The following is a 24,823-nucleotide window of genomic DNA, read 5'->3' on the forward strand; positions in this document are numbered from 1 at the left end:
GCAGGAGCCTTGGGGGCTCAGGCCCACCCGCGACGGCCTGGTCCCAGCTCCGGAGCCCACCGTGGGCCCTGGGCTGGTTGCTCCAAGCGGGCGCCAGGCCTGGGCTCGTCGGCTCCTCTGTCAGCAGCCCAGTGAACTGCCGGTCTAGGTTCCTCCTAGAGGGCCCCCTGGGGTTCAGATAGCACGCTCAAGCCATCAAGGGTATAATAAAATTATTTTTATTGCATTTTGTGCAGATGGGAGTCTAAAAAATTAATACAGTAAAAGCCTTAAAGCATTAAATGGGAGCATTCAACAGTAAAGGGAAGGACCAACCTCTCCTTGTCATTGGCACAGAGAACACAGATCAGTGCTGCGGAAGGTGCGGGATACTAAACACAGAATAAAGGCAGGCCTAGTAATAGAATAATAGTAATAAATACTCTTGGTTTGCAACCTCTCCTATTTACAAGGGTTTTCAACTTCGTTGCATTGTCCTGCACAGAGATCCTCCAGAACGAAAGCAACGCTAGTTAATCACTACAAGGCTATTGGATATTGCACTCAGAATGAAAGTCACTTGAACGGACGTGGAACACCTAGCTACAGTGATGATAAAGAGCCTGATGAGTGACGCGGTGACATTCATAACAAATATTGCACATGTAGCACAGAAAACTTGGGTTTTTGTTGTGGGACGTTTGTTTCATCAACGGAAACTTTGCTCTTGCCAACCAGACGCCGGGCCGAGCGCGACCTTGGTCCCTAATCGGTGTTGATGCAGCCCCTCCCCCGCCCAGCCCTCGTGAAGACCGCCGTCCTCAGTGGGAGGCCTGGACAGTACAGGCGGCTGGTGTCTGTTTCTTCCTTTCTGACTAGTACCTGGAAGAGTCCATGCAGCCCCCTGGTCAGACCTAACCCCAGACCTCACACCTGCCCGTCTAGATGGCACCACCTGCGGCTCTCTGCCTTCCTTGGGCTTGAGGGAAAGGAGGTGGTGAGGTCAGGAGTACCTAGTGGCCCCGCTCAGAGTGGGCAGGATGTCTAACTAGGTGCGCAGGTCAGGGCCGGGGGCTGGGGGTACTGTGCCCAGCACCCAGGGCACCCGAAGGAGCATGCAGTGCCTATCCCCTTAGAAACGTGCCCTGGGGGAGGGAACCAGCCAAAGCTCTCTCTGTAGGCAGAGGGCGCCTCCAGCCAGTGGGGCTGGTGGAGCAGAAGGCGGAGGATTGGAGCAGGGGAAGCCAGAGGCCTTGGGTCAGAGTTAGAGGAGGGCCGAGAGGCGCTGAGTACAAAGCGCAGGTACGCTCTGTGACTCCAGCCTGCCCCAGACCCAGGACCCCAGAGACGTAGCTAGAGCCGCTGCCAGGCAGCAAGGCTGGCCCCAGGGCACCAAGTACTCAGCTGGGTGCCCGAGGATCGGACAGGGGAGGGAACATCGGGGGCGATGCAGGGGCCTCCGGCACGGGCCCCTAAGCCAGAGTTGCCCCCTCCTCCCTCACCTGACCAGGAGGGCGAGCCCTCTAGCTCCACGGTTTTAGTCTTTGGCGAGGAGCCACGGGAGGAGGGGAGCAGGCCACAAGCCAGCTGAGGAGAGGCACCCGCTCCCCAGGAAGGCACGGGCACGTCCTCGGCGGGCGCCCTCCCCACCGGGCCCTGCTGAGTGGGGAAGAAGGGCAGGAAGCCACGGGCCTGCGGGAAGGGCTAGGAGAGCGGAGCGAGGGTGTCGAGGGACCAGGACCACGACCCCTGCCCGGGCCTGAAGCACTTTTGCTCCCAAACTCCCGGGCGTCAAGGAAAACTCAGCTTCCCGAGGCCTGCGCCTCCCCTGGGCGCCTCCAGCGGGAGCCTCGGCTGTGGCCAGAAGAGAAGTCCGTTGCGCTTCTAGTTACATAAACATGGGGACGTTAAAAATACACGCGATGTCTCCTGTACACTATGTATAGGCGCGGCCTCCCCCGGCGCGGGGTGGGGACAGGGAAGGGTCCCCGAGGCCCAGCTCCTCTCCTCTCCACGCCGGCTCCCAACCCTTATTGCAGCGTCTCCCGGCGGGGCGAGGCCAGGCTTCCTAAAAGGGCAGCACAGCCAGGGCCAGCAGGCCCATGGCCGGCGCCGCGGGCTCCACGCTCGCTCGGGGCCCCTCGCCCTCTCCGGTCGGCCCGACGGGCATGGCTCCGGGCTTCAGGCGGGGAAGGGGCCAGGGCATGGGCACAGGGCTGTGTAAACGGTGACGGCGGCAGGGGGCGCGGCGAGGGCTCCGGGGGCAGGTGCCGGGCCTCAGGAGTAGATGGTGATGACCTCACGGCCGCCGCCGCGGACCAACATCACCCGGTCCAGGTGCTCCGTAAGGACCTCGAGGAACTCCATGTCTGACAGCTGGTCAAGGACAAAGACCCTGTCCCGAGGGAGCAGGGGTCCTGCTCGCCACCAGGGAAGGCGCTCGGAGCCCGGGCCCCTGTCCGAGGTGCTGATCCTGGCACAGGATGGTCTCTGCCCTTTCATCCCAGGACTAGGACGGGTTTCCCTGACACCCGCCTCTCTCTTCCCCCAGCCTTTTATTTATTTTTTTAACTAGAAATTGAACCCAGAGGTGTACCTCCGAGCTATACCCCCAGCCCTGTTTTATTCTTTTATTTTGAAACAGGGCCTCACTAAGTAGGGGAGGGTGGCCTTGAATTCACGCTCCTCCTGTCTCAGCCTCCCAAGTACTGGGATCACAAGCATGCACCACTAGCCCGGCTCTCCCCCAGTCTTAAGTGCAGGATACAGTTTTCGTCGCCATTGCGGTTGCGGGGAGGCCCCGGCATGTTGAGCAGAACCAGCTTGGCATCGCGAGATTTCTTCACGATGACCTCGTTCAGCCTCACTGCTGTGTGCATGCGCCGCACGTTGGACTGGTTCCTGCAGGACAGAGGAAGGAGAGGAGGAGAGCGTGAGCCACCCACCCGAGGAAGGAAGGAAGGAAGGACGGATGGACGGACGGACGGGCTGGGTTCAGTCGCCCACCCAGCCAGCCCTGGGCTGCTGGGGCCCGGCCACTGCGTGCCCAGGACCGCCAATCCCAGACCTCACCAAGCTGGGCCAGGGACCCCCAAAGGTCAGGGGGTCCCTGGGGAGTCCATGAGAGAGTGAGACCAACCTGGGAGAGAGAAGGGGTTTTTTTTTTTTTTAAATGCTGAAACACTTACAAGTTCTCCCACTCCCTTCAGGAAACACAAGAGCAGCAAAGAGAGAAAGAGAGAGAGAGGGGTCAAGAATGGGAGGCGGCTCCCCACGTGCCGCCGGCCAGCCCTGCTCTCTGACCCCACTGCCGCCCTTCACCCGGCTCCTGCCGGCCCTCAGCAATCAGGCCAAGCCCTCTAGTCCTCACGGGACAGCAAGACAATGCTGGGCTGGGGGCTCCTGACCCCGCTGCCAGAGTGGGCGAGACCCCTCGGGCTCATTCCACCCCAGCCCGCGGCCCGCGGCCCGTACGGTTTCATGCTGAAGAAGTCCTTGATGCCCTCGGAGGACACGGGGCTGGGGCCCTTGTTCTTCTCCGCCACCGACTTGTCCTTGGTCCAGGTGAGATGCACCTTCTCAGGGTCTGTCTCCCCCTCGCCCTCAGGCTCCTCCCCTGGGGACGGCGAGCTGCTGGGGCAGCTGGGGGCGCTCTGGTCATGGATAAGCTGCACCTGAGGGACGAGGGAGGAGACGGCAGTGACTCCCTTGGCGAAGGCTCTGCTGCCCCTGGCGGGCCGCACCCCGGCTGCGCACCTCCTCCTCCGGCTTCTCCTCGCCGTCGCCAGCTGTCTCCTCCGGGACGTTGAGGCGGAGCCGGGTGTTGGCTGGGTTCTTTCTCCGGATGGAGCCTCGAGACTCGTCTGTGATACTCTGGATCTAGGGAGTGAAATAAGGTGGTGCCGAGGGAGTGAGCACCGGTGCTCTGCCAAGAGCCCACCAGAGCCATGTTCAGCCAGGATGTGTGCTTTCTAGAACCACACCAGATGTTGAAACAACACGGAGCCTCGAGTCTATGCGGCTACGGCACCCCTGACCTGGCCACTCCGCTCCAGAGCCCCGGGCCTCCTGCCGTCCAGCAAGCAAAGGGCCCACACACACCTGGCGCAGAGAGGCACAGCCGGGTGCCGAGGCCCTGGCCACCTGGCCGCTCAGCAGTGCACGTATTTTTCCCATCACACCCATCCTTGGAAGGTCCATCTTTCCCAGAACAAATTCCCATCCGTCATTTCCCAGAGGATCCATCTGTGTGTGTGCGTGTTTATGGGTATTGAACCCACTGGCACTCTATCTCCAAGCTATATCCCCAGCGCCTTTTTGAAAAAATTTTTTGAAACAGCATCTCATTATGCTGCTGAGGCCGATCTCAGACCTGTGATCCTCCCATCTCAGCCTCCCAAGTACTGGGATTAAAAGAGGGCACCAACATGCCTGGCCCATCAACCACATTCTGAGAAATGGATTATCCACACCTGGGAGGCTCATAACCCACAGTCTGTCACTCTTGCCTCTGGGATCTGCCCCCCGTTCCCCCAAGCAACCTAGCACCCAGCTCCGAGGGTTCTTCTGCCCCCAGCCCTAGGGTCCCAGAACTCACTTCCCCAAGGACTCCACTCCCTGGGGTGGGTCTTTCATCCATAGCCCAGAAGCAGGGACCCCCGCCTGGGAGGCCTCACTTTCATCCCCTGTGGGGTTCAGCAGTTACTCTGAGAACCCATCCTCTGTGTTCATCAGCTATATCTCTAAATATCCATGCCTACCACTCTATTTTGGGGAGGAGGGAGCACTGGGGATTGAGCCCAGGGGCATTCTACCTCCAAGCTGCACCTCCAGCCCTTTTTACATTTTATTTTTGAAACAGGGTCTCACTGAGTTATTGAAGAACCTCACTAAAAGTCGCTGAGGCTGGCCTCGAACGTGCGATCTTCCTGTCTCAGCCTCCCAAGCACTGGGGTTACAGGAGTGCTCCACCACGCCCGGCCAGTGTTCCTCTCTTACTGTCCGTGCATATGGTTCTCCTTCCAGCTCTGGGCGCCACACACACAGGGAAACCCGCCCTCCTGGGCGGCCTCACCTCCCGCTCGCGCTCATTCTTGGTGAGATGCATTTGCTTGAGGATCTGGGAGCGCTGCTCCATCACCAGCGTCTTCTCGTAGGTGTACGCCGAGATGTCGCTCTCGTGCTGGGCGGGGAGGAAGCACAGGCCTGAGCTGGGCGGGCTCCACCAAGGGGAGCCGCAGCCACGCGGGAGAGCGAGCGGCGCTCGTCCCAGGGCAGCCCAGCACCTGCACATGCTGCACTAAGGAATGAGGAGGTTCATTAATTACCTGGTGAATGGAAAGGGGGGAGAAGGAAAGAGAAAGAGAAAGAACAAAGAGCCGGACGGATGCGCGCTGCGCGAGCGCGGGGCGGCAGTGAACAGGCACTTCAGTGAGTGAACGGGCAGTGAATGCAGAGAGGGACGGGGAGACGGAGAAGTAAGGGGGGGCACACACCTAGAACCAGCCTGCCCGGGGGGGCCCTGGCCCGGCCACTCACGGCATGCGGCGGGGCAGATCACTTCACCTTCCTACGCCTCCGTGTTCTGGCGGGTAAAATGGAAGTTCTGACAATTCTGTCTCATTTGCTGTTGTGAGGATAGCTATCTATAAGAGCACAGAGGAGTGCTTGGCCTCGGATGAGCGCTGTTAGACATGCCTGTTCTCATTAAGGAGGGAGGGAGGGATGGACAGATGGATGGATGGACAGAAGGACCGACGGACGGATGGATGGACTCGCGTGTGTGTGTGTGTGTGTGTGTGTGTGTGTGTCTGTGGTACTGGGGATTAGAGCCTAGAAGCATTCTACCTTTATACCCACCTACCCAGAGCCCACTTTTTATTTTTATATTTTGTATTTTATATTTTTTTTTATTTTGAAGCACTGTGTTGTCTCGCGAGGCTGCTGAGAGCCAGCCTCCATCGCGACAGCCACACTGAGTTGCGAGGCTGCAGCACCCGCCGTGGATGTGGCCTCGGTGGTGCCGAAGCCAAGAGGGCCCCAGCTCACCATCTCCACCACCTCCACCTCCGCCGTGATGCGTAAATGGTACAGAAACGTGGTCAGGTCCTTCTTCATCTGGATGCTGTTGTCGTCCATCTGGGCCACCGTGAAGATCCGCATCTTGCACTTCCGCCAGACCTGCAAGGGCCCGAGGGTCCGGAGGGGTCCAGCCCGCGGTGGGCCCTGGCCGCCCTGCTCCTCACACACACGTGTGACCTGAGATCCCGTGTCAGGGCCGCTCCCTGCACAGGCCCGAGGCTCCCGCGTTCAAATGCCACTGGCTCGGGTTAAGCCCTGCTCTCCCCTCTAGCAACACGCCTGCGAGGGAGACACGATCCGCTCCGCACATCCCGGAGCGGAGGAGGATCACATTCCCAGGACCTCACAAGGGAGGCCAGACACGGAGGCTGGCACTGGCCAGAGCCCAGGGGCCTTGCCCACAACACTTGCACACACACACAAATGCACACGTGCACACACGCTCGTGGACACACACTCATGCGTTCACTACTCAGGCACACGCGCTCACACCCATACATGCAACATTTGTGCATGCATACACACTGGAGCGTGTGCACACGCTCGTGGACACACACTCATGTGTGCACTACTCAGGCACACGCGCTCACACCCATACATGCAACATTTGTGCATGCATACACACTGGAGCGTGTGCACACGCTCGTGGACACACACTCATGCGTGCACTACTCAGGCACACGCGCTCACACCCATACATGCAACATTTGTGCATGCATACACACTGGAGTGTGCGCACACGCACACTCACGCGTGCACAGCTCAGGTGCACGCGCTCACACCCACGCAGGCGCGCACGCTCACCTTGTGGTGGCGCAGCAGGAAGGGGAGGAGCATGAGCATGCCCCCGTCGTGCACAATCCACCAGACGTCGATGCTGCCCTCGGAGAAGCGCTCAGGGTTCCCGGGAAACATGGAAACGTTCTTGGTGACCAACAGGGCCAGGTGGCCAGCTGTGGTTTCCCGGACCAGTTCTGGGGAGGATGAGGAGAAAACCAAGGGAGAAGTGGTGACTGTGGTCCCACAGCGTGGAGCGGCGGCCATAAGGGTCCAGGAGCCTGCGCGCTCCCCGCCCACCTGGCCTGGGCCTTGGGCTGAGTGTCCAACACCAGCACCTGCGGGGCTGCACCCATCACGGGTTGTTTGAGTCTGGGCAAGTCCCTCGACCTCTCTGGAGCTCAGTTTCTCTACCTGTCGACTCACAGTGCCACATGCCCTTTCTGATTATTAAGAACCCACCAGGCACGGCCTCACTGAATCCTTAAAGGAGATACTTGGGGCTAATGGCACAGCCTCCAGGCTGCTCAGACCCAGCTTCCAGCTGGGTGGCCTAAGGCAAATCCCTTCATCCCTGTGCCTCGGTCTCACCCCAGTGAAAAGAGGTTAAAAATGCCTGGCTAAAGCCGGGCTTGGTGGCGCACGCTTGTAATCCCAGCATTTGGGAGGCTAAGACCAGAGGATCGCGCTTCGCGGACAGCCTCAGCTACTTAGTGAGGCCTCTGCAACTCAGTGAGACCCGGTTTCAAAATAAAGAAAAAAAAAATAGGGCAGGGGTTGTAGCTTGGAGGTCGAATGCCCCTGGGTTCCATCCCCAAACCCGCAAAAAAAAAAAAAAAAAAAAAAAAAAAAGCCTGGCTACCCAGACCTAGTGGTACACGCTTATAATCCCAGTACTTGAGAGGCTGAGACAGGAGGATTGCAACTTCAAGGCCAGCCTCAGCAATTTAGTAAGACCCTGTTTCAAAATAAAAGAATAAGCCAGGCGTGGTGGTGCCTGCTTATAATCCTGGCATTCGGGAGGCTTAGACAGGAAGATCTCGGTTCAAGGACAGCCTCAGCTACTTAGTGAGGCCCTTTGCAACTCAGTGAGACCCTGCTTCAAAAATAAAGAATAAAAAATGGGGCTGGGGTATAGCTGGGAAGTAGAATGCCCCTGGGTTCTATCTCCAGTACCCCCCTGCCAAATAAATAAATAAAATAGGGTTGGGATATAACCCAGAGGTAAAATGCCCCTGGGTTCCAACCTCAGTCACACACACACACACACACACACACACACACACAGTGCCCTAGTTCCCAGAGAACTGATGAGAGAATTAAAGAAAGCCTCCACTTGTCTGGCACACAGAACACATTCTTATATTGCTATTTCTGACTATTACCCAGGAGTCCCATGCTCAGAGAGGGTGCGTCACGTGGGCAGGGTCACACAGCTGCGATGTTGATCCCAGTCACTGTGACTTCAAAGCCACAGCTCCTCCCCTCGCCCTGCCCTGCCCGAGAGCCAGGCAGGAGCCAACACTGTCGCCTTCACAGCTGAGTCCCCAGCGCCTGGCACAGAGGCTGGCAGGCGACCAGCTTCGAATACGTCGCCCACCTGTGCCAACTCACGGAGGAGTTTGCCGCGCTCAGCAAACTCCTCCGAGCCCAAAGAGACAGAACCCACGGCCAGCCCTCGCCGCCCCGCCGCCGCGGCCTCACCAATGAAGTTCCTCCAGGTCTGATGGTCTTCCTTCTGCCGCCAGTTGCGGGGCCAGCCCACCAGCACCGTGTTGTGCTGCAGGCCCCCGAGGCCGCCGGACTGAATCAGGTGGGACACGCCGTCACGCAGGTTGGAGGAGATCACCACCTGACAGAAGCCTTTCACCTTCTCTGCCTCCATCAGACGCCGGATAGACTGGTGCGGGACAAGGACCAGCCTCAGGCCTCCTTGACCCCCTCCCCGCCCCTCCTCCATCACCCAGGTCTCCCCGTTCCTGCCATCAGCCTACCCCACCCTGACTCACAGGGTCCGCCCTGCCTGGCACCCCACCACCCAACACAGCCCTGCCCGGCACACTGCACCCGCCTCCCCTGCACAAGGCACCGCTCTCCACCCCACCAGAGCGACGCTGGGCTTCTCGCAGCTGGACGGGTCGCTTTAACATTTTATTCAAGAGCACAATGCTAATCATTTTATCTTTGTATTATTTTACTCTTATGGGACCGGGGATGGAACCCAGGGGCCTTCTACCTCCAAGCTACACCCCTAGCCCTATTTATAATTCTTGATTTTAAAACAGAATCTAAGTTGCCAAGAGTCTCACTAAGTAACTGAGGCTGGCCAAAAACCTGTAATCCTCCTGTGTCAGCCTCCCAAGTACAAAGATTATAAGCATGAGCCACCTTACCTGGCTTTTAGTCTTTATTTTTATTATTTATTTATTTATTTGCGGTACTGAGGATGGAACCCAAGGACATTCTACCTCTGAGCTACACCCCCTGCCCTATTTTTTATTCTTTTTTTTTTTTTTTTTTGAAACAGGGTCTCACTAAGTTGCGGAAGGCCTCACTAAGTAGCTGAGGCTGTATGTGAACCGCGATCCTCCTGTCTCAGCCTCCCAAATGCTGGGATTACAAGCTTGCACCACCACGTCCAGTTCTTATCCTTTATTTTAAAACGGGGTTGCACTAAGTTGCAGAGAACCTCACTAAGTTGTTGAGGCTAGCCGTGAACCTGTGATCCTCCTGTCTCAGCCTCCCAGGGACTGGGATTACAAGCGTACGCCGCCACACCAAACGCTGCTAAACATTTTAAATGCATATTTCATCTGTACTATGGAGGAAGTTATAACTGCCCACATTTTTTTCCTGCGGTATTGGGGATGGAACCCAGGGGCATTCTACTTCTGAGCTATCCCCCCCCAGCCCTATTTTTTATTCATTTTGAAACAGGGTCTCACTGAGTTGCAAAGGGCCTCACTAAGTAGCTGAGGCTGACTGCGAACTGTGGTCCTCCTGTCTCAGTCTCCCAAATGCTGGGATGACAAGCCGCGCCGCCACACCCGGTTTAATCGCTCCCATTTTATCTATGAGGAAATCAAGACTTGCTTAAGGACACACAGCGCAGGCTGCTGTGGGGATTCGAGGCTGGGGAGGCTCGCTCCACCCCCTTCCACCGCTGCCCTGCTGTCAAACACACAGAGGTTAATTTCATCTCTGCCACTTTCTGGCCACGACCTTGGGCAGGCCATCTCGCCTCTATTCTCCTCTGTCAAGTGGGGGTCAGGACAGCCACCTCATTTAGGAACAGGGAAAATTACAAGATGTGTAAGGGCCTAGTATACTGCCTGGAGCACTGTAAACACTAGCCCGTCGTAGTACTCCACTGTTATTAACCCTAACAAAGTACTCCTCCACAGCGGACGCGATTGGAGCCTTCTGTGGATGGGCTGCCCCCGCCCCCGGCCTGTGGCCACTGAAACATCTCAATCTGCCCGGTGCCGAGCCCGGTGCCTGGTACCTGGCCCGCTCCCACCGCTCCGTGTTGGGCCCTACCCACACGGTCGAGGCCACCAGCTACCGGGCCTGACAGATTGGTGTGAACGGCTCAGTGAGGCAGAAACAGCAACTGTCACAAGCCATTAGGGGCGCCCCTCCCCTGTCTCACCTCCTCTCCCCGGGGGCCCCCTTTCCTCTCCACTCCCAGCCACAGCCCTGAGGGGAGGCTGTCTTGACCCCACTGCATCCCTGCACCTCCTTCTGGGCTTCGTGGGGGACAGCAGGTGGCCTGCCCACTCTGCAGGCGAGGACCAGCGGATGGGTACAAGAGCCGGCGACGGGCCCAGCCCCGGTCCTCACTAGGTGCCCGGCCCGCTCTGTGGCTTTCAGCCAGCTGCCTTCCCTCTCTGGGCCTCTGTCTCTTCCTGGACCAAGTCTGTGGACTCCTCCTGCCGACTTCATGCAGCGTGGGAATCAAACAAGCCCCGGAGTGTGAACACAACTGGACAGGCTTACTGAACGGGAGAAAGTCCACAATGGGCCTACAGGTCCTAACTGGAGTCTCAGTTTTCTGTCCTTAGACAGGTGACCTGACTTCTCTAAAGCTGTTGCACTGTCCGTGAATGGCTCTGACCGTCTCTGCTTCTGTGGGTTTGAACTCTAAGGAACTCGTGCCCGGGGCCCACAGGCTCCTCTAAGAAGACAGAAAATCCTAAGGCCCCTGGATCCCAAAGGGAAGGGCAGGAATCGGCGCGGCCTTCCTGGGGCTCCCTGCCTCCCTGCCCGCCGGCCAGGCCCCGCTCACCTCCTCTGCCCGCTGGGCCTGCGGATGGTTGTCCAGAAAGGTGCCCTCGAGGACAGAGCCCACGATGGTCAGGCCCTTCCCTGCCTTGAGCTGGGAGGTGAGCGACAGCAGCTGCGGGTGCACCACGTTCTGGTCCTGGTCCACACGCACCAGCACCAGCAGCTGGGGCCTGCGGAGGTGCAGATCCCACGGCCCCGGTGAGGCCGGCGCTCCCCGCCCGCTCCACGCCATCGCCAGCCTCCGCCCAGGTCCTCGCGCCCCGCCGCCCATCCCACCACCCACCCGTCTGAACACCCAACCCACCGCTCATGTCCTTGAACAGCAAGCCTCCCGACCATCTCCCCACGTGGCCGTCCGCCCGCCTGGCACCGCTCCATCCACCACGCGCCTCTCCCTCTCCGGCCACCCACTCACCCATCTTACCCTTCAGTCATCCCCTCAGATCCATATTCATTTACCTCTGCATGCATTATTCACTCAATTACCCACGCAGCCACCTCCACGCTCCCCATTCACACATCCACCCAGTCACCACGCCCTCCCAGACGCCCATGCAACCACCATCCCTGCACCTGCACAGAGGCCCTCCTCTCATCCACTCAGTATCCCATCCACCCGTCTGTTGCGTGTGTGTGCGCGCGCGTGTGTGTGTGTGTATGTGTGTTAATGGGGATGGAACATGAAACCCAGGGCCTGCCTACCTCTGAGCTACGCCCCCCCCAGCCCTATTTTATGTTTTATTTGGAACAGAATCTCACAAAGCTGCTGAAGGCCTTGCTGAGTTACGGAGGCTGGCCTTTAACCTGCGATCCTCCTTGTCTCAGCCTCCCAAGTACCGGGATTACAGGTGTGCACCATCACGCCCGGCTTCACAAAGTTTTTGGACAAATGAATGAAAGAGTTGCAGATTATAGGTGCTCAGGGGGCTGGCCGTGTTGGTGGGGCCTCGGTGTTGGGCGTGGTCAGGGAGGCCGGCCTTCTACAGCCCAACGCAGCTAAACAAAGCAGTGGGTTTAGCCTGGCCCCTGGCCCCGCCCGGCACCGGCTCCAGGGTGCCTCCACTTACCTCCAGTTCTTGGTGTGCGGGGGCCCTTCCTCCAGCCGCAGGAGGGCATAGCGAGCCGCGCTGAGAGACAGGCCTCGGATCCCGTCGCCCCACTCCTTCTCTGCCCTGGAGGCCGGGAAGGGGTCACATGAGGCCAGAGAGCCAGGGAGCAGCAGGGGAGACTGTCCACACAGAACCCGCTGCCCCAAGGCACCAACATCTATCTCAGGCTCAGAGGGATGGGCATGTCACGCCCGCCATCTGACTCAATCAGGCCTTGGGCTGTTTTCTTGGAAAATCACTTCTAAAGCTATTTTCTCACCCTTTCTGTCCATTTCTCAAAGCCTCCACCTCCCTAAGGCATCCTGCACTTCTCCCCGTCCTCTCCCACCTCATCCCCACGCCCTGCACCCAGCACCCATTCTGTCCTGCACCCTCAGCCTCCCAGCACCCAGCACCCATTCCGTCCTGCACCCCCAGCCTCCCAGCACCCAGCCCCATCCCGCCTGCACCCCCAGCCTCCCAGCGCCCAGCCCCATCCCGCCTGCACCCCCAGCCTCCCAGCACCCAGCCCCATCCTGCCTGCACCCCCAGCCTCCCAGCCCCATCCCATCCCGCCTGCACCCCCAGCCTCCCAGCGCCCATCCCCATCCCGCCTGCACCCCCAGCCTCCCAGCCCCATCCCATCCCACCGCGCACCCCCAGCCTCCCAGCCCCATCCCATCCCACCGCGCACCCCCAGCCTCCCAGCCCCATCCCATCCCGCCGCGCACCCCCAGCCTCCCAGCGCCCAGCCCCACGCACCCGCGGTACTCGATGTATTTGTAAATGAGTCCAGCGATGAGCATGGCCACCAGCGCGTAGTACCAGGAGCAGATGAACATGAGGGCCAGGCAGAGGCTCATGCCCAGGAAGGAGAGGGTCCTGGACGGTGGAGAAACCCGGCCTCTCAGTGGGGCTGCCCCGGAGCCAGGGCGTGGGCAGCCATCCAAGACAGCCAGGCCCCGGTCAGCCCCAGGGAGCTGTCTCCATCACCATGAGCGCCACGGGACGTGGGACCTTCTGGGTGAACGAAACCAGGGGCCACAGACAGGCCCCGATGCCCCACCTGCCAGGGAGTCCCGGCCAAGTGAGTTCTGAAACGGGCTCTCTGGGGGAAGCCACCCACATCGCGCGAGCACTGAGACAGGAGCCCGTCAGGCCACAGTCTTTCTCGGTGACCTCGGGCCGGTCCTTTCCCCCACGTGAGCTCAATTTCCTCTTGGTAGGATGAGAATGATCATTCCTGCCGTCCCACGGTGGCACGAAAAGCCACGAAGTACATGACAAGGAGCGCTGCGGCCTCTGCAGTGAGCGCCTTCCTGCAGCAGACACGGCGCCGCTCACCAGAGCCCGGGAGAGGGCGCAGGCCAGGAGACGCTTCAGAGCAGCCGCCCCTCAGCCCAGCCAGGAGCCGCGGAGTCGTGTGTGCGTGTGTGTGCGTGTGTGTGCGTGTGTGTGTGTGTGTGTGTGTGTGAGCGTGTGTGTGTGTTACTGGGAATTTAACTAAGAGATGTTCTACCTCCGAGCTGCACCTCCAGCCCTATTTTATTTTTATTTTTGAAACAGACTCGCTAGGTTGATAAGAGTCTTGCTACTTGCTGAGGCTGTCCTGGAACCTGCAATCCTCCTGTCTCAGCCTCCCAAGTACTGGGGTTACAGGCGTGCACCACCACTGGCTCAAAATCATGTTTTAAACTCATCCACTTAGAGGTTGGAGTGCCTCTAGCCTCCAGGCTGCACAGTAAGATATAGTGTATACTGGACAGAGGAGGGTTAATCCTGAAGCTTTTGTGTTCTATCATTATTGCTATTATTATTATTATTATTATTATTATTATTATTAATTTGGTACTAGTGATTGAACTCGTGTACTCCATCCCTGAGCTACACCCCCAGCCCAATATATATATATATAATTTTTTATTTCTTTCATGGTATTGGGATTGAACCCAGGGGCATTCTACCTCTGATCAATAGCCCAAGCCCTATTTTATTTTTATTTTGAAACAGAGTCTTGTTAAGTTGTTGAGGGTCTCACTACTTGCTGAGGCTGTCTTCGAACCTGTGATCCTCCTGTCTCAAGCCTCCCAAATACTGGGATTATAGGCTTGAACCACCACACCTGGCTTATATTTTTTATTTATTTTTATTTTTATTTTATTTATTTATTTGTACTGGGGTTCCTGGAAGCCCTTCTACCTCCGGGCTACACTCCCAGACCTATTTTTTATTTTTATTTGGAAACAGGGTCCCTTAAGCCAACGCAGCTGGCTTCAAACCTGCACAATCCTCCTGTCTCCGCCTCCCAAGCGTGGAGATTACAAGCGGGCACCACCACACCCGGCTTAGATTTTTTATTTTGAAATAGGGTCTCTCTCTGAGTCACGAGGGTTGCCGCGGCTGGCCTCGAACCTGTGATCTTCCTGTCTCAGCCTCCTAAGTACTGAGATTACAGGTAAGCACCATTGTACCGGGCTATTATTCATGATTATAAGGAAACAGTCTCTAGGCCCTTTCTCATGCTAGCTGAGCTACAAAAGCTGGAGAAAATGAGATGTCCTCTCTGGGTTGGGGGTCTTCAAACCTGGAAGCCATGGGTTAGGAGGGGGAGGTGGGGTGGGGGAGACGACGGCTGTGGGCAGAGCCAGGGCACCCACCAGTGGTAGTAGCGGAAGCGCGGCCTCCAGTTGGGCGTCCTCAGCAGCGTCTGCACGGCGCAGGCCAGGTTCACAAACATGTAGCACATCAGGAAGAACCTAGAACACAGGAGGCCCGCAGGAGACAGAGATGCGCACGGGAGCAGAAATGGAAGCTCAGAGGTAGGGAGAGAAACGAGAAAATAAAGTGGGGGGGGTAGCCAAATCAGGGCCTGGCATTTAGGAGGGCTGGATCCCCTTCCAGCACACCAGGACATCTCTGGGGGTGGATCCCTTTATAACACAGGACGGGCTTTCGGGAGCAGCAGGGGAGCGTGCCAGGGGTGGCTGGAAGGCTTGGGAGGAGGGTCTGGGGGAGAGGCGTGCCGGGGAGGCACGCACATGGAGAGGATAGGCGCCACCTCGTCCAGGGAGGCGATGAGGATGCCGATCTCGCAGATGCAGGCCGTCAGCAGAAGGGCCCAGGTCGGCTCTCCGTTGGCCTTGCCGTGGCCAAAGACCTGGGGGCAGAGAAGGCATCATGGGGGCCGAGAGCTCATGGGCTTCTCGCCTCTCCCCCAGTCTTGGAGACCACTGCAGTAGAGGCAGGACGTCTACACCCCTGAGGGCAGAGGAGGAGGGTGTGTTTCTCACCCTCTAGGGGCGGCAGGTTTGTCTTGCCCCCCCCCACTCCTTTTTTTTTTTTTTTTTTTTTTTGGTACTGGGGATGGAACCCAGAGGCATTCTACCTCTGAGCTACGCCCCCAGCCCTACATTTAATTTTTTGAAACAGGGTCTCACTGAGTTGCTAAGGGCCTAAGTAGCTGAGGCTGTCCACAAACCACAATCCTCTTGTCTCAGCCTCCCAAATGCTGGGATTACAAGCCTGCGCCACCATGCCGGGCTCTCCTTGACATCGGCACCTCCGTGCAGTGAGGTTCACATAACCCCGAGAGGGGAAACAGGCTCCAGTGGGGAGATGGGAGAGCAGCCAGGGGCCATGGCTGTGGCTCCAAAAATCTCCTGGTTTCTAAGCCCCATGGAGAGAACCGTCCTCCTCTTGCTGTTTGCCTGTTTCTCTGAGTCCCTGACCAACCCCAGAGGAGGGTCATCTATTTTCCCCTCAAAGCAGAAGATTCTCAGAGAGATGGGCTGAGGCAGGCCCACTCGTTCCCCTCAGTGCGGCCGGCGCCAAGCAGATGCGCCCAGGAGATGGTGCAAGGCCGCCGCGGCCCTGCTCAGTGTGTGGCCGCTGCCCCCACTGACCTGCAGGAAGGGCACGATGCCATCCCGGGAGATTGCCTGCAGCAGGCGTGGAGCCCCCGTGAGGCTCTGCAGCCCAGCCCCGCAGGTAGAGAAGAAGGACCCGATGACGATGACCCAGGGAGAGGGCCAGGCCAGCGTGCCCACCACCAGGTTGCCATTCACGGCTTCGCCAAACCTGGAGCAAAGCAGGAAGGGTCAGGAGACAGAGGGAGGGATGCCACCGGGACCCCCAGGGTGGGCCTCCCCATCCCTGGGGAGGACAGCCCACGAGGTCGGATCCTGCGGGGGTCGCAGGAGAGACAAAGCCCCAAATATCCTGTGCAATTCCTGTCTGTGTGACCTTGAGGATGTCGTTTAATAAGCTCTCTGAGCCTGTTCTTTCAGATATAAAATGAGAATCACTATAAACCTATCTCACACTACCGGTGAGAGAATAAAAGGAGATATGATATGCAAATTATTGACTGCTGTGCCCAGAACATGGCACGCATGCTCTCCGGTAGCACCACGCGATCCTAAGCAAATCTCTTAGCTCGTCAGGGTCGCAGCGTCTCCACATGAAGATGGGGTCTCTGGACCCATCATGTGGTGACGGTGTAGGAATCAGAGAGAAGGGTTCTTCCTCAAACAGTGACACTGTCTTAAAATAGAAGATGCAGGCTGGGCATGGGGGCGCGTGCCTACAGTCCCAGCTCCTTGGGAAGCTGAGCAGGAGGATTGCGCAAAGCCAGGAATTCAAGGCCAGCCTGGGCAACACAGGGAGAGGAAGGAAGGGAGGAAGGGAGGGAGGGAGGGAGGGAGAGAGGAAGGAAGGAAGGAAGGGGAAGGGAAGGGAAGGGAAGGGAAGGGAAGGGAAGGGAAGGGAAGGGGGAGGGAGGGAGGAAGGGTGCACCCAAATGGCCGTTGTCGCAGGACTCCGGGGTCAGAGGAAGCGCTGTGGTAGACATGCTGGCGCTCTCGCAATCTTGGGGGGAGGGTCTATGATCAAATGAGATAAACGGGGGTCAAGCTGCCCTAAAACTAGCAGGTGTAATATATGCAAATTGTCAATTTAACCAAATCACTCCACTGCTTAAAACCTTTCAGGGTTTCCTCCATTAAAAAAAAAAAAAGGCTTGAATTTCCTTGTCTGAAGGCCAGGCCCCACCCTGGCTCAGGCCGAGGTGTCCGCCTCACGTGTCCATCACATCACCTCACAGAGACCCGGGGCCAGTGGAAGTGATTCTGTGGCCGGACCGCCTCCCTCCCCTGAGCATAGCGCGCACCCACGCCTGCAAGAGGCTGTGCTCCAGGGCGCTGAACCGCTGAGAGCCACAGTTATGCACACATACACACACACCAGCACAGGTGCACACGCACACTCACAACACACTCACACACACTCACACACACTCACACGCACTCACGCGCACTCATACGCACTCACACACACTCACACTCACACACACAGTCACACACGCACTCACACACATGCGCTCACACACACACGCACTCACACTCACACACTCACACTCACACACGCGCACACACACGCACATTCTCCCATGTACTTTAAATTGTCTCTGGATTAGTTATATCACCTAATGCAATGTAAGTGCCATATAAATAGACGTTATGCTACGTTGTTTAGTGAGTAATGATAAGGAAGGGGTCTGCACGTGTTTGGTACAGATGTCATTTTTCCCAAGTAGCTCTGACAGGTGGTTGGTGGAGGATTGCCTGTAAGGTGCCTCCTCCGAGGACTGGGTGGCAGCTCCCGTCCCCAGGCCCCTGCTCTCCTGTATGTCCTCCTGATTTGCACTTAAAGTCTGTTTGAAAGTGCGGTGACCACCCCCAAAGATGTGCTCCTTCAGGACAAACTGCCTTCTTTTTTCTTGCTTCCCCAGGACCCCAGACAGAGACCAACATACGATACATAGTCCATATTAGACGAATTAACGGATAGACTTGAAACAAAATAAAGGGAAACTATCATTATCCTAAAAGAAATGAGACCAGATTCAACCTTCCTGAACTGGGGTGACAAGAGAAAGGTAAAATACAGCAGTGGTGGTTTGCATACAACCCGCTGGCCTCCTTCCCACAGGCCCCTTGCACAAGGCCCAGAAGCCCCCGCCAGGCCTCCGTCCCCAAACCCAGTCTCCTGTTCTGCTCCTCCCCAGAAGCAGGATCAACCCCAAGTCTCTTCCTCACTTGTCCCGTAAGACGACTCCCTCGATGCAGGCCCCGAACAGGACGACAGAGCTGATGTCTAGAGCGGAGGATGAAGGAGAATCCCCCAAGCAGAGGTCCCCCCGCCCCTCCCGAACCGGCCAGGTGAGGTGGCCTCCTCTGCTCTCCCCACCCAGGTGGCCCCAGTCCCGAGCACAGGATACAGACAGCAGAGGTGGTGGCGATGGCCAGGATGGTGCCGGTCGGGATGGACTTCTGGGCATCCCGCAAGTCCCCAGAGCGGTTAGAGCCAGCCATGATGCCTGGGAACAGAAGAGCAGCTCAGACAGGTGTCAGGGCCACGGGACACCAGGCAGACCCAGGAGAAAGGCGCCACTGAGTCAGGGAGCCGGGGACCTCGCCCTGGCATATGGACTTGTGTGAGTTCTTAGGTGTGTTCTGGCCTTGAAGCCCGCGTCCACCCAAGGGGCTGAATTGTTGGCTCCGGCTTACGTGATGAGCTCTGATATCAGACTGAGGATCCCTACGCGGCTCATGGACTCTCTCATGCACACCCACTCCCGGGCAGAACCTTCCCTCTCTGAGCTCCCACTCACCTGTGACCGAGGGGAAATAGATGCCAACCAGCAAGGTGAAGTAGGAGGTCATATCGCTGAAGACATAGGGGTGGTCCATGTCGAGAGGGGTCGCCTCCGCCAGTTCCACCGAGGGCGTCCCGCGCCTCTCCACGATCACCCCTTTGGTGAGGTAGGAGCTCCACAGGTTCTCTGTGGGGAGAAGGGATGCTCGGGCAGGGCGAGGCGTTAGGGACCAGAGCTCTGGGGCCAGGAGGCATGGCGTGCAAAAAAGTAAAGGTCAAGGCCAACCACGCCTCGCTCTTCCCTGGCCTTGGCTGTATTTTGTTCTATTTATTTATTTATTTATTTATTTATTTATTTATTTATTGGTGGTATTGGGGGTGGAACCCAGAGGCTTTCTACCTCCGGGCTATACTCCCAGATCTATTTTATATTTTATTTGGAAACAGGGTCTCACTAAGTAGCTGAGGCTGGCTTCGAACCCGTGCGATCCTCCTGTCTCAGCCTCCCAAGCGTGGGGATTACAAGCGTGCGCCACCATGCCCGGCTATATTTTGTTTTATTACTATTTTTTTATACAGGGGATTTAATCCAGAGGCATTTTACCTCTGAGCTACAATCCCAGGACCCCCTTATTTTGCGGTACTGGGGATGGAATCCAGGGGCATTCTACCTCCAAACTACACCCCCCCCGGCCCTAATTTTTAGTCTTTTTATTTTTGAAACAGGGTCTCAACCGAGTTGCAAAGGGCTTCATTAAGTAGCTGAGGCTATCCATGAACTGCGATCCTCTGGTCTCCGCCTCCCGAATGCTGGGATTATAAGTGTGCACCACCACGCCCGGCTAACCCCAGCCCTTTTTATTTTTATTTTTTTATTCCTGAAATAAGGTCTCCCTAAGTTACTAAGGGTCTAAATCACTGAGGCTGGCCTTGAACTTGCAATCCTCCTGCCTCAGCCTCCCAAGTACTGGGACCGCAGACATGCACCACCATGCCCAACTTTGGCCATATTTTATTTCCACCAACAATTCCCAAATGCCTGCTTGGGCCAGGCCGTGTGCAGAGATTTCAGACCCAGCTCCCACCATCAAATAGTTCAGGCAAGTGGACTAGACACAAAAAGGCCTTTCTCGGACAGACCCAACTGTTCCAAGTGGGTCTCACCCCTCCCCCGGGCCCTTCCTGCCTCTCACCTCGGTAATTGCACCACCATTAATTCAGATGCCTTGGCATTGCCTTTCACTGCTTCTGTTCCCCTTCCCACTTTGACACATCTCCAACATCTGCCTGTTATCTCTCTGCAATGTTTCTCAAATACACCCTTCTCAGCCAGGCCTGGTGGTGCACACCTGTAATCTCAATCCTTGGGAGGCTAAGACAGGAGGATCGCATTCTTGAGACTAGCCTCAGCAACTTAACAAGACCATGTTTCAAAAAAAAAAAAAAACTGGGCTTGGTGGCACACACCTGTAATCCCAGTACTTGGGAAGCTGAGACAGGAGGATGGCAAGTTCAAGGGCAGCCTCAACAAGTAGTGAGACTCTCATCAACCTAGCGAGACCCCTGTTCCAAATCAGAAATAAAAAATGGATGGGGGTGTAGCTCGAAGGTAGAATGCCTCTGAGTTCAATTCCTGATAACACACACACACACACACACACACACACGCACACACACACACACGCACACACACGCACACACACACAGAGAGGCTGGGGGTGTAGCTTAAAGTTAGAATGCCCTGGGTCCGATCCCCAATATATTAAAAAAAAAAAGTTCCTTCTCTCTATTCCAGGGTCTTTTACTTTGGCACTAGTGACATCGTGTTGGGCCAGTCAAGTCTTTGTTCTGGAGGGCTATCTTGTAAAACTGTCGGGCGTTCAGCCACATCCCAGCTTCTACCTACTAAATGCCAGTAGCACACCTCTGGCTTCAGCAACCAAAAATACCTCCAAAAATGGCCAGATCCTTCCTGCTGAACAAAACAGCCCCGGGGGAACTCCCATTCCATTCCCACCGCCACCCCTCCAGCTCAGAAAACCATCTCTCTCCTGGGCTCACATCAGGCGCCTCTGGACCCCCACTGCCTTCGGGGTAGAGCCGTCCAGCATGGCTCCCGGGCCCGCCACAATCTGGCCGGGCCAGCCGCTCCAGCATCGCCTCTTGCCCTCTTTCCCTTGCATTCTGTGCCCCAGTCATACTAAATTACTTGTGGTTGGGAGGATACAATATGCTCGTCTGTGTCTGCGTGCGTTAAGCAAGCTGTTCTTTGGTTTGTGATTCCCTCGTTCCCCTGGTATACCTGACAATCTCTTATTTGTCCTTCAAAACCTTCCTAAGGTGAGAACGGGAAGCTGAGTCTTGTCATCTGATACGCATGAATATTCCCTCTCCTGAGAGCTTTCTGTTCACTGAATACACATCTAGGTATACCATAATTTATTTGCTAATGCAGCTATCCCTGTCACTAGATCCCTTGAGGCCGAGCACTGAGACTTATTTGTTTTGTGTTCCTGGTACTTAGCACAGCGTTAGGTGTTTAGTGAACACTCGTTAACGTGGAGGCTTTCTTTCCTATTAGTAGTGAGATACTTTCCCCTTTTTATCCCCACCCCTCCATGATGCCAAGGACAGAACGTGGCCCTGAGTAGGTGCTCAATTAAAGCTGATTGACTTTAACTGAATCCCAAGGAGGGCCCCTTAATCCTGACCACTTAACCTACAATCCCCGCAGCGCTCCCTGGATACCAGCCCTCTCCTCTCCCCCAGACCTTTGATGAGGCCGCTGGCAGCGCCGGGGATGCCCTGGATTTCCGTGACATTGTTTCGGGTGAAATACTCATCACAGGTGGCGTTGAGGAAACGGGAAGAACAGAAGAGACCCCAGAGCCGCGTGGTCACCGTCTCGTTCCCATCCCAAGCCAGCTTGGCACAGACATCAAAGCCGTGGCGAGACAGTGTACGGTTCCCCAGGAGGCAGATCCTAGGGAGGGAAACAAAGGCGGAAGATGGGAAGGGACATACCCTTGCCCTGGCTTCACAACAGAACCGCAGGGGGGAGCTTTAAAACACACAGGTGCCCCGGGCCCCATGTCCAGAAATTCTGATTTAATTTGGATGGAGCCCATATATCCGCAGGTTTTTTTTTTTTTTTAAAGCTCCCCAAGTGATTCTAAATGTAGCCAAGGTGCAGAACCTCCATGTCAGTGGGATGCTATGTTTCAGGACCATGGACAGCAGCCTCTGGGAGCTGCTCAGCTCCCGGCCCCTGGGATTATGGAGGGAACTGTCACAGGGAGAGCTGCAGAAACAAAGAATGTAAGCCCTGGGCCCCGGATACTCCCTTCTGTGTCCTTTCCCATCCTAGAGAAGTTTTCCAACACAAAGAGGTCCCATTGGAGGAGGTTGTCCCATCCAGGACAATGCCCATGCTTTTGGGAGCCATTATTGAGCTTACCCACGAGCCGGCAGTTGGCTCACAAGGGAAACTGTTCCTACTCCAGCAGAATTATCCTATCCTGAAGAAACTTCCCCTAAACTAGGACAGGTTTTCCTCCCCAAGGGAGGTTGCTCCCAACCCATAAGGCTCAGGTTCTGGGAGAAGAGTGAGGTGCATAGACCCTGCCGCAGGGACAGGACGAGAGGACAGCAGTGCCTTGGGCTCCGAGAGGCAGCACTCACGGGAAGTTGGGCGGGTCGAAGGCAGACTTGATGACCCCGGCATAGATGGCCAGGATGGAGAGGATGACGCAGCCCAGGAAGACCAGGGCAAACTTGTTGACATACTTGACACCCACAAATACCACAGTGGCCATGCAGGTGAGCACGCAGGTGCCGTAGACACGCATGTTGTTCAGCATGGCTGCTGCCTCCCCGCTGGCATCTTCTGCCTTGAAGATGGCCATAGCTGGGAAGAGATAAGCCTGTAGGAAAGGGCAAGGAGGCCGATCAGGCAGGGACCCAGTAAGGACCAGCTGAGCATCTCCTTGGGGAAAAGGATACGGTCACACACAGATACGTAGTGCAAGACGGGAGATGACATCAGCGTTGGAGTAGCCGAGGACGGCGTGGCCTACCCTGCGAGTGCCCTGCGAGTGCCCTCATTAAAAGGTGGCAATGCAAACACATCAGGAGCAACGACTTACTTCTACTATTTTTGTTGGTAATTTAATTTTTGATTTTTTTTTTTTTTGGCGGTACTGGGGATGAAACCCAGAGGCATTGCACCTCCAAGCTACACCCCTAGTCCTATTTTTTAGTCTTTTAAAAAATATTTTGAAACAGGGTCTCGTTGATTTAAGAAGTGTCTTGCTAAGTAACTGAGGCTGTCCACAAACCACGATCCCCTGGTCTCTGCCTCCCGAATGCTAGGATTACATGCGTGCGCCATCACGCCCAGCTAATTATTGGTTCTTTTATTGTTTTATTATGTCTATTTTTTTTTCTGGAAATGGGAATTGAACCCAGGGGCATTCTTCCTTTGAGCTACACACTCCTAGCCTATTTATTTATTTATTTATTTATTTATTTATTTATTTATTTATTTGGTGGTATTGGGGTTCCTGGAAGCCCTTCTACCTCCGGGCTACACTCCCAGACCTTTTTTTACATTTTTATTTTGGAAACAGGGTCTCCTAAGCCAGCGCGCGCGGCTGGCTTCGAACCTGCGCGATCCTCCTGTCTCTGCCTCCCAAGCGCGGGGATGACAAGCGTGCGCCACCACGCCCAGCTTTATTTTCTATTTTGAAACAAGGTCTTGCCTAGTTGCTGAGGGTCTCACTAAATTGCTGAGGCCGATCTTGAACCTATGATCCTCTTGACTCAGCTGCCCACATATTGGGATTACAGTCATGCACCACTGCCCCAGCCTTGTTGTTTTATTATTTCTAATAGGAAGGTGGAAAGAAATTAGATGTTCATCACTAAAGGCTGAGTAAATAAATCATGATATTGCCACAAAAATTAGGGAGTTTTTTTTTTTTTTTTTTTTTTGTGTGTGTGTGTGTGGTACTGGGAGTGGAACCCAGAGGCTTTCTACCTTCAGGCTATATTCCCAGACCTATTTTATATTTTATTTGGAAACATGGTCTCATTAAATTGCTGAGAGCCTAAGTAGCTGAGGCTGGCTTTGGCCCGGCTAACTAGGGAGCTATTAAAAAAGATTAAAGTGTGGTGGCCCACACTTGTAATCCCAGCATTTGGGAGGTGGAGACCAGAGGATGGTGGTTTGCAGACAGCCTCAGCTCCTTAGTGAGGCCCTTCACAATTCAGTGAGACCCTGTTTCAAAAAATAAAAAGACTAAAAAATAGGAATGGGGGTGTAGCCTGAAGGTAGAATGCCCCTGGGTTCCATCCTCAGTACTGCAAAAAAAAAAAAAAAAAATGATATTGAGCCGGGGATCGTGCTCAGTAGTACAGTACGTGCTAACTGGCACATGAGGCTCTAGGCTCAGTCTCCAGCATGGAAAAAAAAAGAAAAGAAGAAAAAGAAAAAAGAAAGAAAATAACATGGATTCATATGTCATATGAACTGACTCAAAAAGTTATTCATGTTGTATACAAAGGCAAACACAATTAGATTTTTTTTTTCAGTAGTGGAGATGGAACCCAGGGCCATTCCACCACCGATCTACACCCCCAGCCCTATTTTTTATTCTTTCTTTTCAAACAGGGTCTCACTAGCACTAGGCATGGCGGCGCACGCTTATAATCCCCGTGCTTGGGAGGCGGAGACAGGAGGATCGCGCGGGTTCAAAGCCAGCCGTGCTGGCTTGAGACCCTGTTTCCAAATAAAAATATATTTTAAAAAATAGGTCTGGGAGTGTATCCCAGAGGTAGAAGGGCTTCCAGGAATCCAAGTACCACCAAAAAATAAAAATAAAAATAAAACAGGGTCTCACTGCGTTGCAAAGGGCCTCACTTGTAGCTGAGGCTGTCTGTGAACCACAGTCCTCCTG

At 55.7% G+C, this 24,823-nt stretch overlaps 1 protein-coding gene across 3 annotated transcripts in view; it reads right to left on the reverse strand.

Moving 5' to 3' along the window:
- Positions 1-2,256: 2,256 nt before the first annotated feature.
- The window catches only part of SLC12A5 (solute carrier family 12 member 5), a gene marked incomplete at both ends in the record, with an annotated part of 44,605 nt that continues 22,038 nt past the window's right edge, over positions 2,257-24,823 (reverse strand). For 2 of the 3 annotated variants that reach the window (XM_080716814.1, XM_080716816.1), the window contains 20 exons: positions 2,257-2,348; positions 2,747-2,880; positions 3,168-3,182; positions 3,454-3,653; positions 3,736-3,858; positions 5,054-5,161; positions 6,028-6,159; positions 6,865-7,034; positions 8,542-8,737; positions 11,126-11,294; positions 12,192-12,296; positions 12,975-13,094; positions 14,870-14,968; positions 15,251-15,369; positions 16,115-16,289; positions 18,308-18,365; positions 18,490-18,588; positions 18,883-19,053; positions 21,638-21,849; positions 22,548-22,789. In XM_080716814.1, coding sequence (XP_080572940.1) covers positions 2,257-2,348; positions 2,747-2,880; positions 3,168-3,182; positions 3,454-3,653; positions 3,736-3,858; positions 5,054-5,161; positions 6,028-6,159; positions 6,865-7,034; positions 8,542-8,737; positions 11,126-11,294; positions 12,192-12,296; positions 12,975-13,094; positions 14,870-14,968; positions 15,251-15,369; positions 16,115-16,289; positions 18,308-18,365; positions 18,490-18,588; positions 18,883-19,053; positions 21,638-21,849; positions 22,548-22,789 — 2,739 coding nt within the window. The remainder of the gene's footprint in view (positions 2,349-2,746; positions 2,881-3,167; positions 3,183-3,453; positions 3,654-3,735; positions 3,859-5,053; positions 5,162-6,027; positions 6,160-6,864; positions 7,035-8,541; positions 8,738-11,125; positions 11,295-12,191; positions 12,297-12,974; positions 13,095-14,869; positions 14,969-15,250; positions 15,370-16,114; positions 16,290-18,307; positions 18,366-18,489; positions 18,589-18,882; positions 19,054-21,637; positions 21,850-22,547; positions 22,790-24,823) is intronic. The other variant, XM_080716815.1, reaches the window with a different exon arrangement.

Source organism: Muscardinus avellanarius, assembly GCF_963383645.1.
Source record: "Muscardinus avellanarius genome assembly, chromosome: 19".
Taxonomy (NCBI): Eukaryota; Metazoa; Chordata; class Mammalia; order Rodentia; family Gliridae; genus Muscardinus; species Muscardinus avellanarius.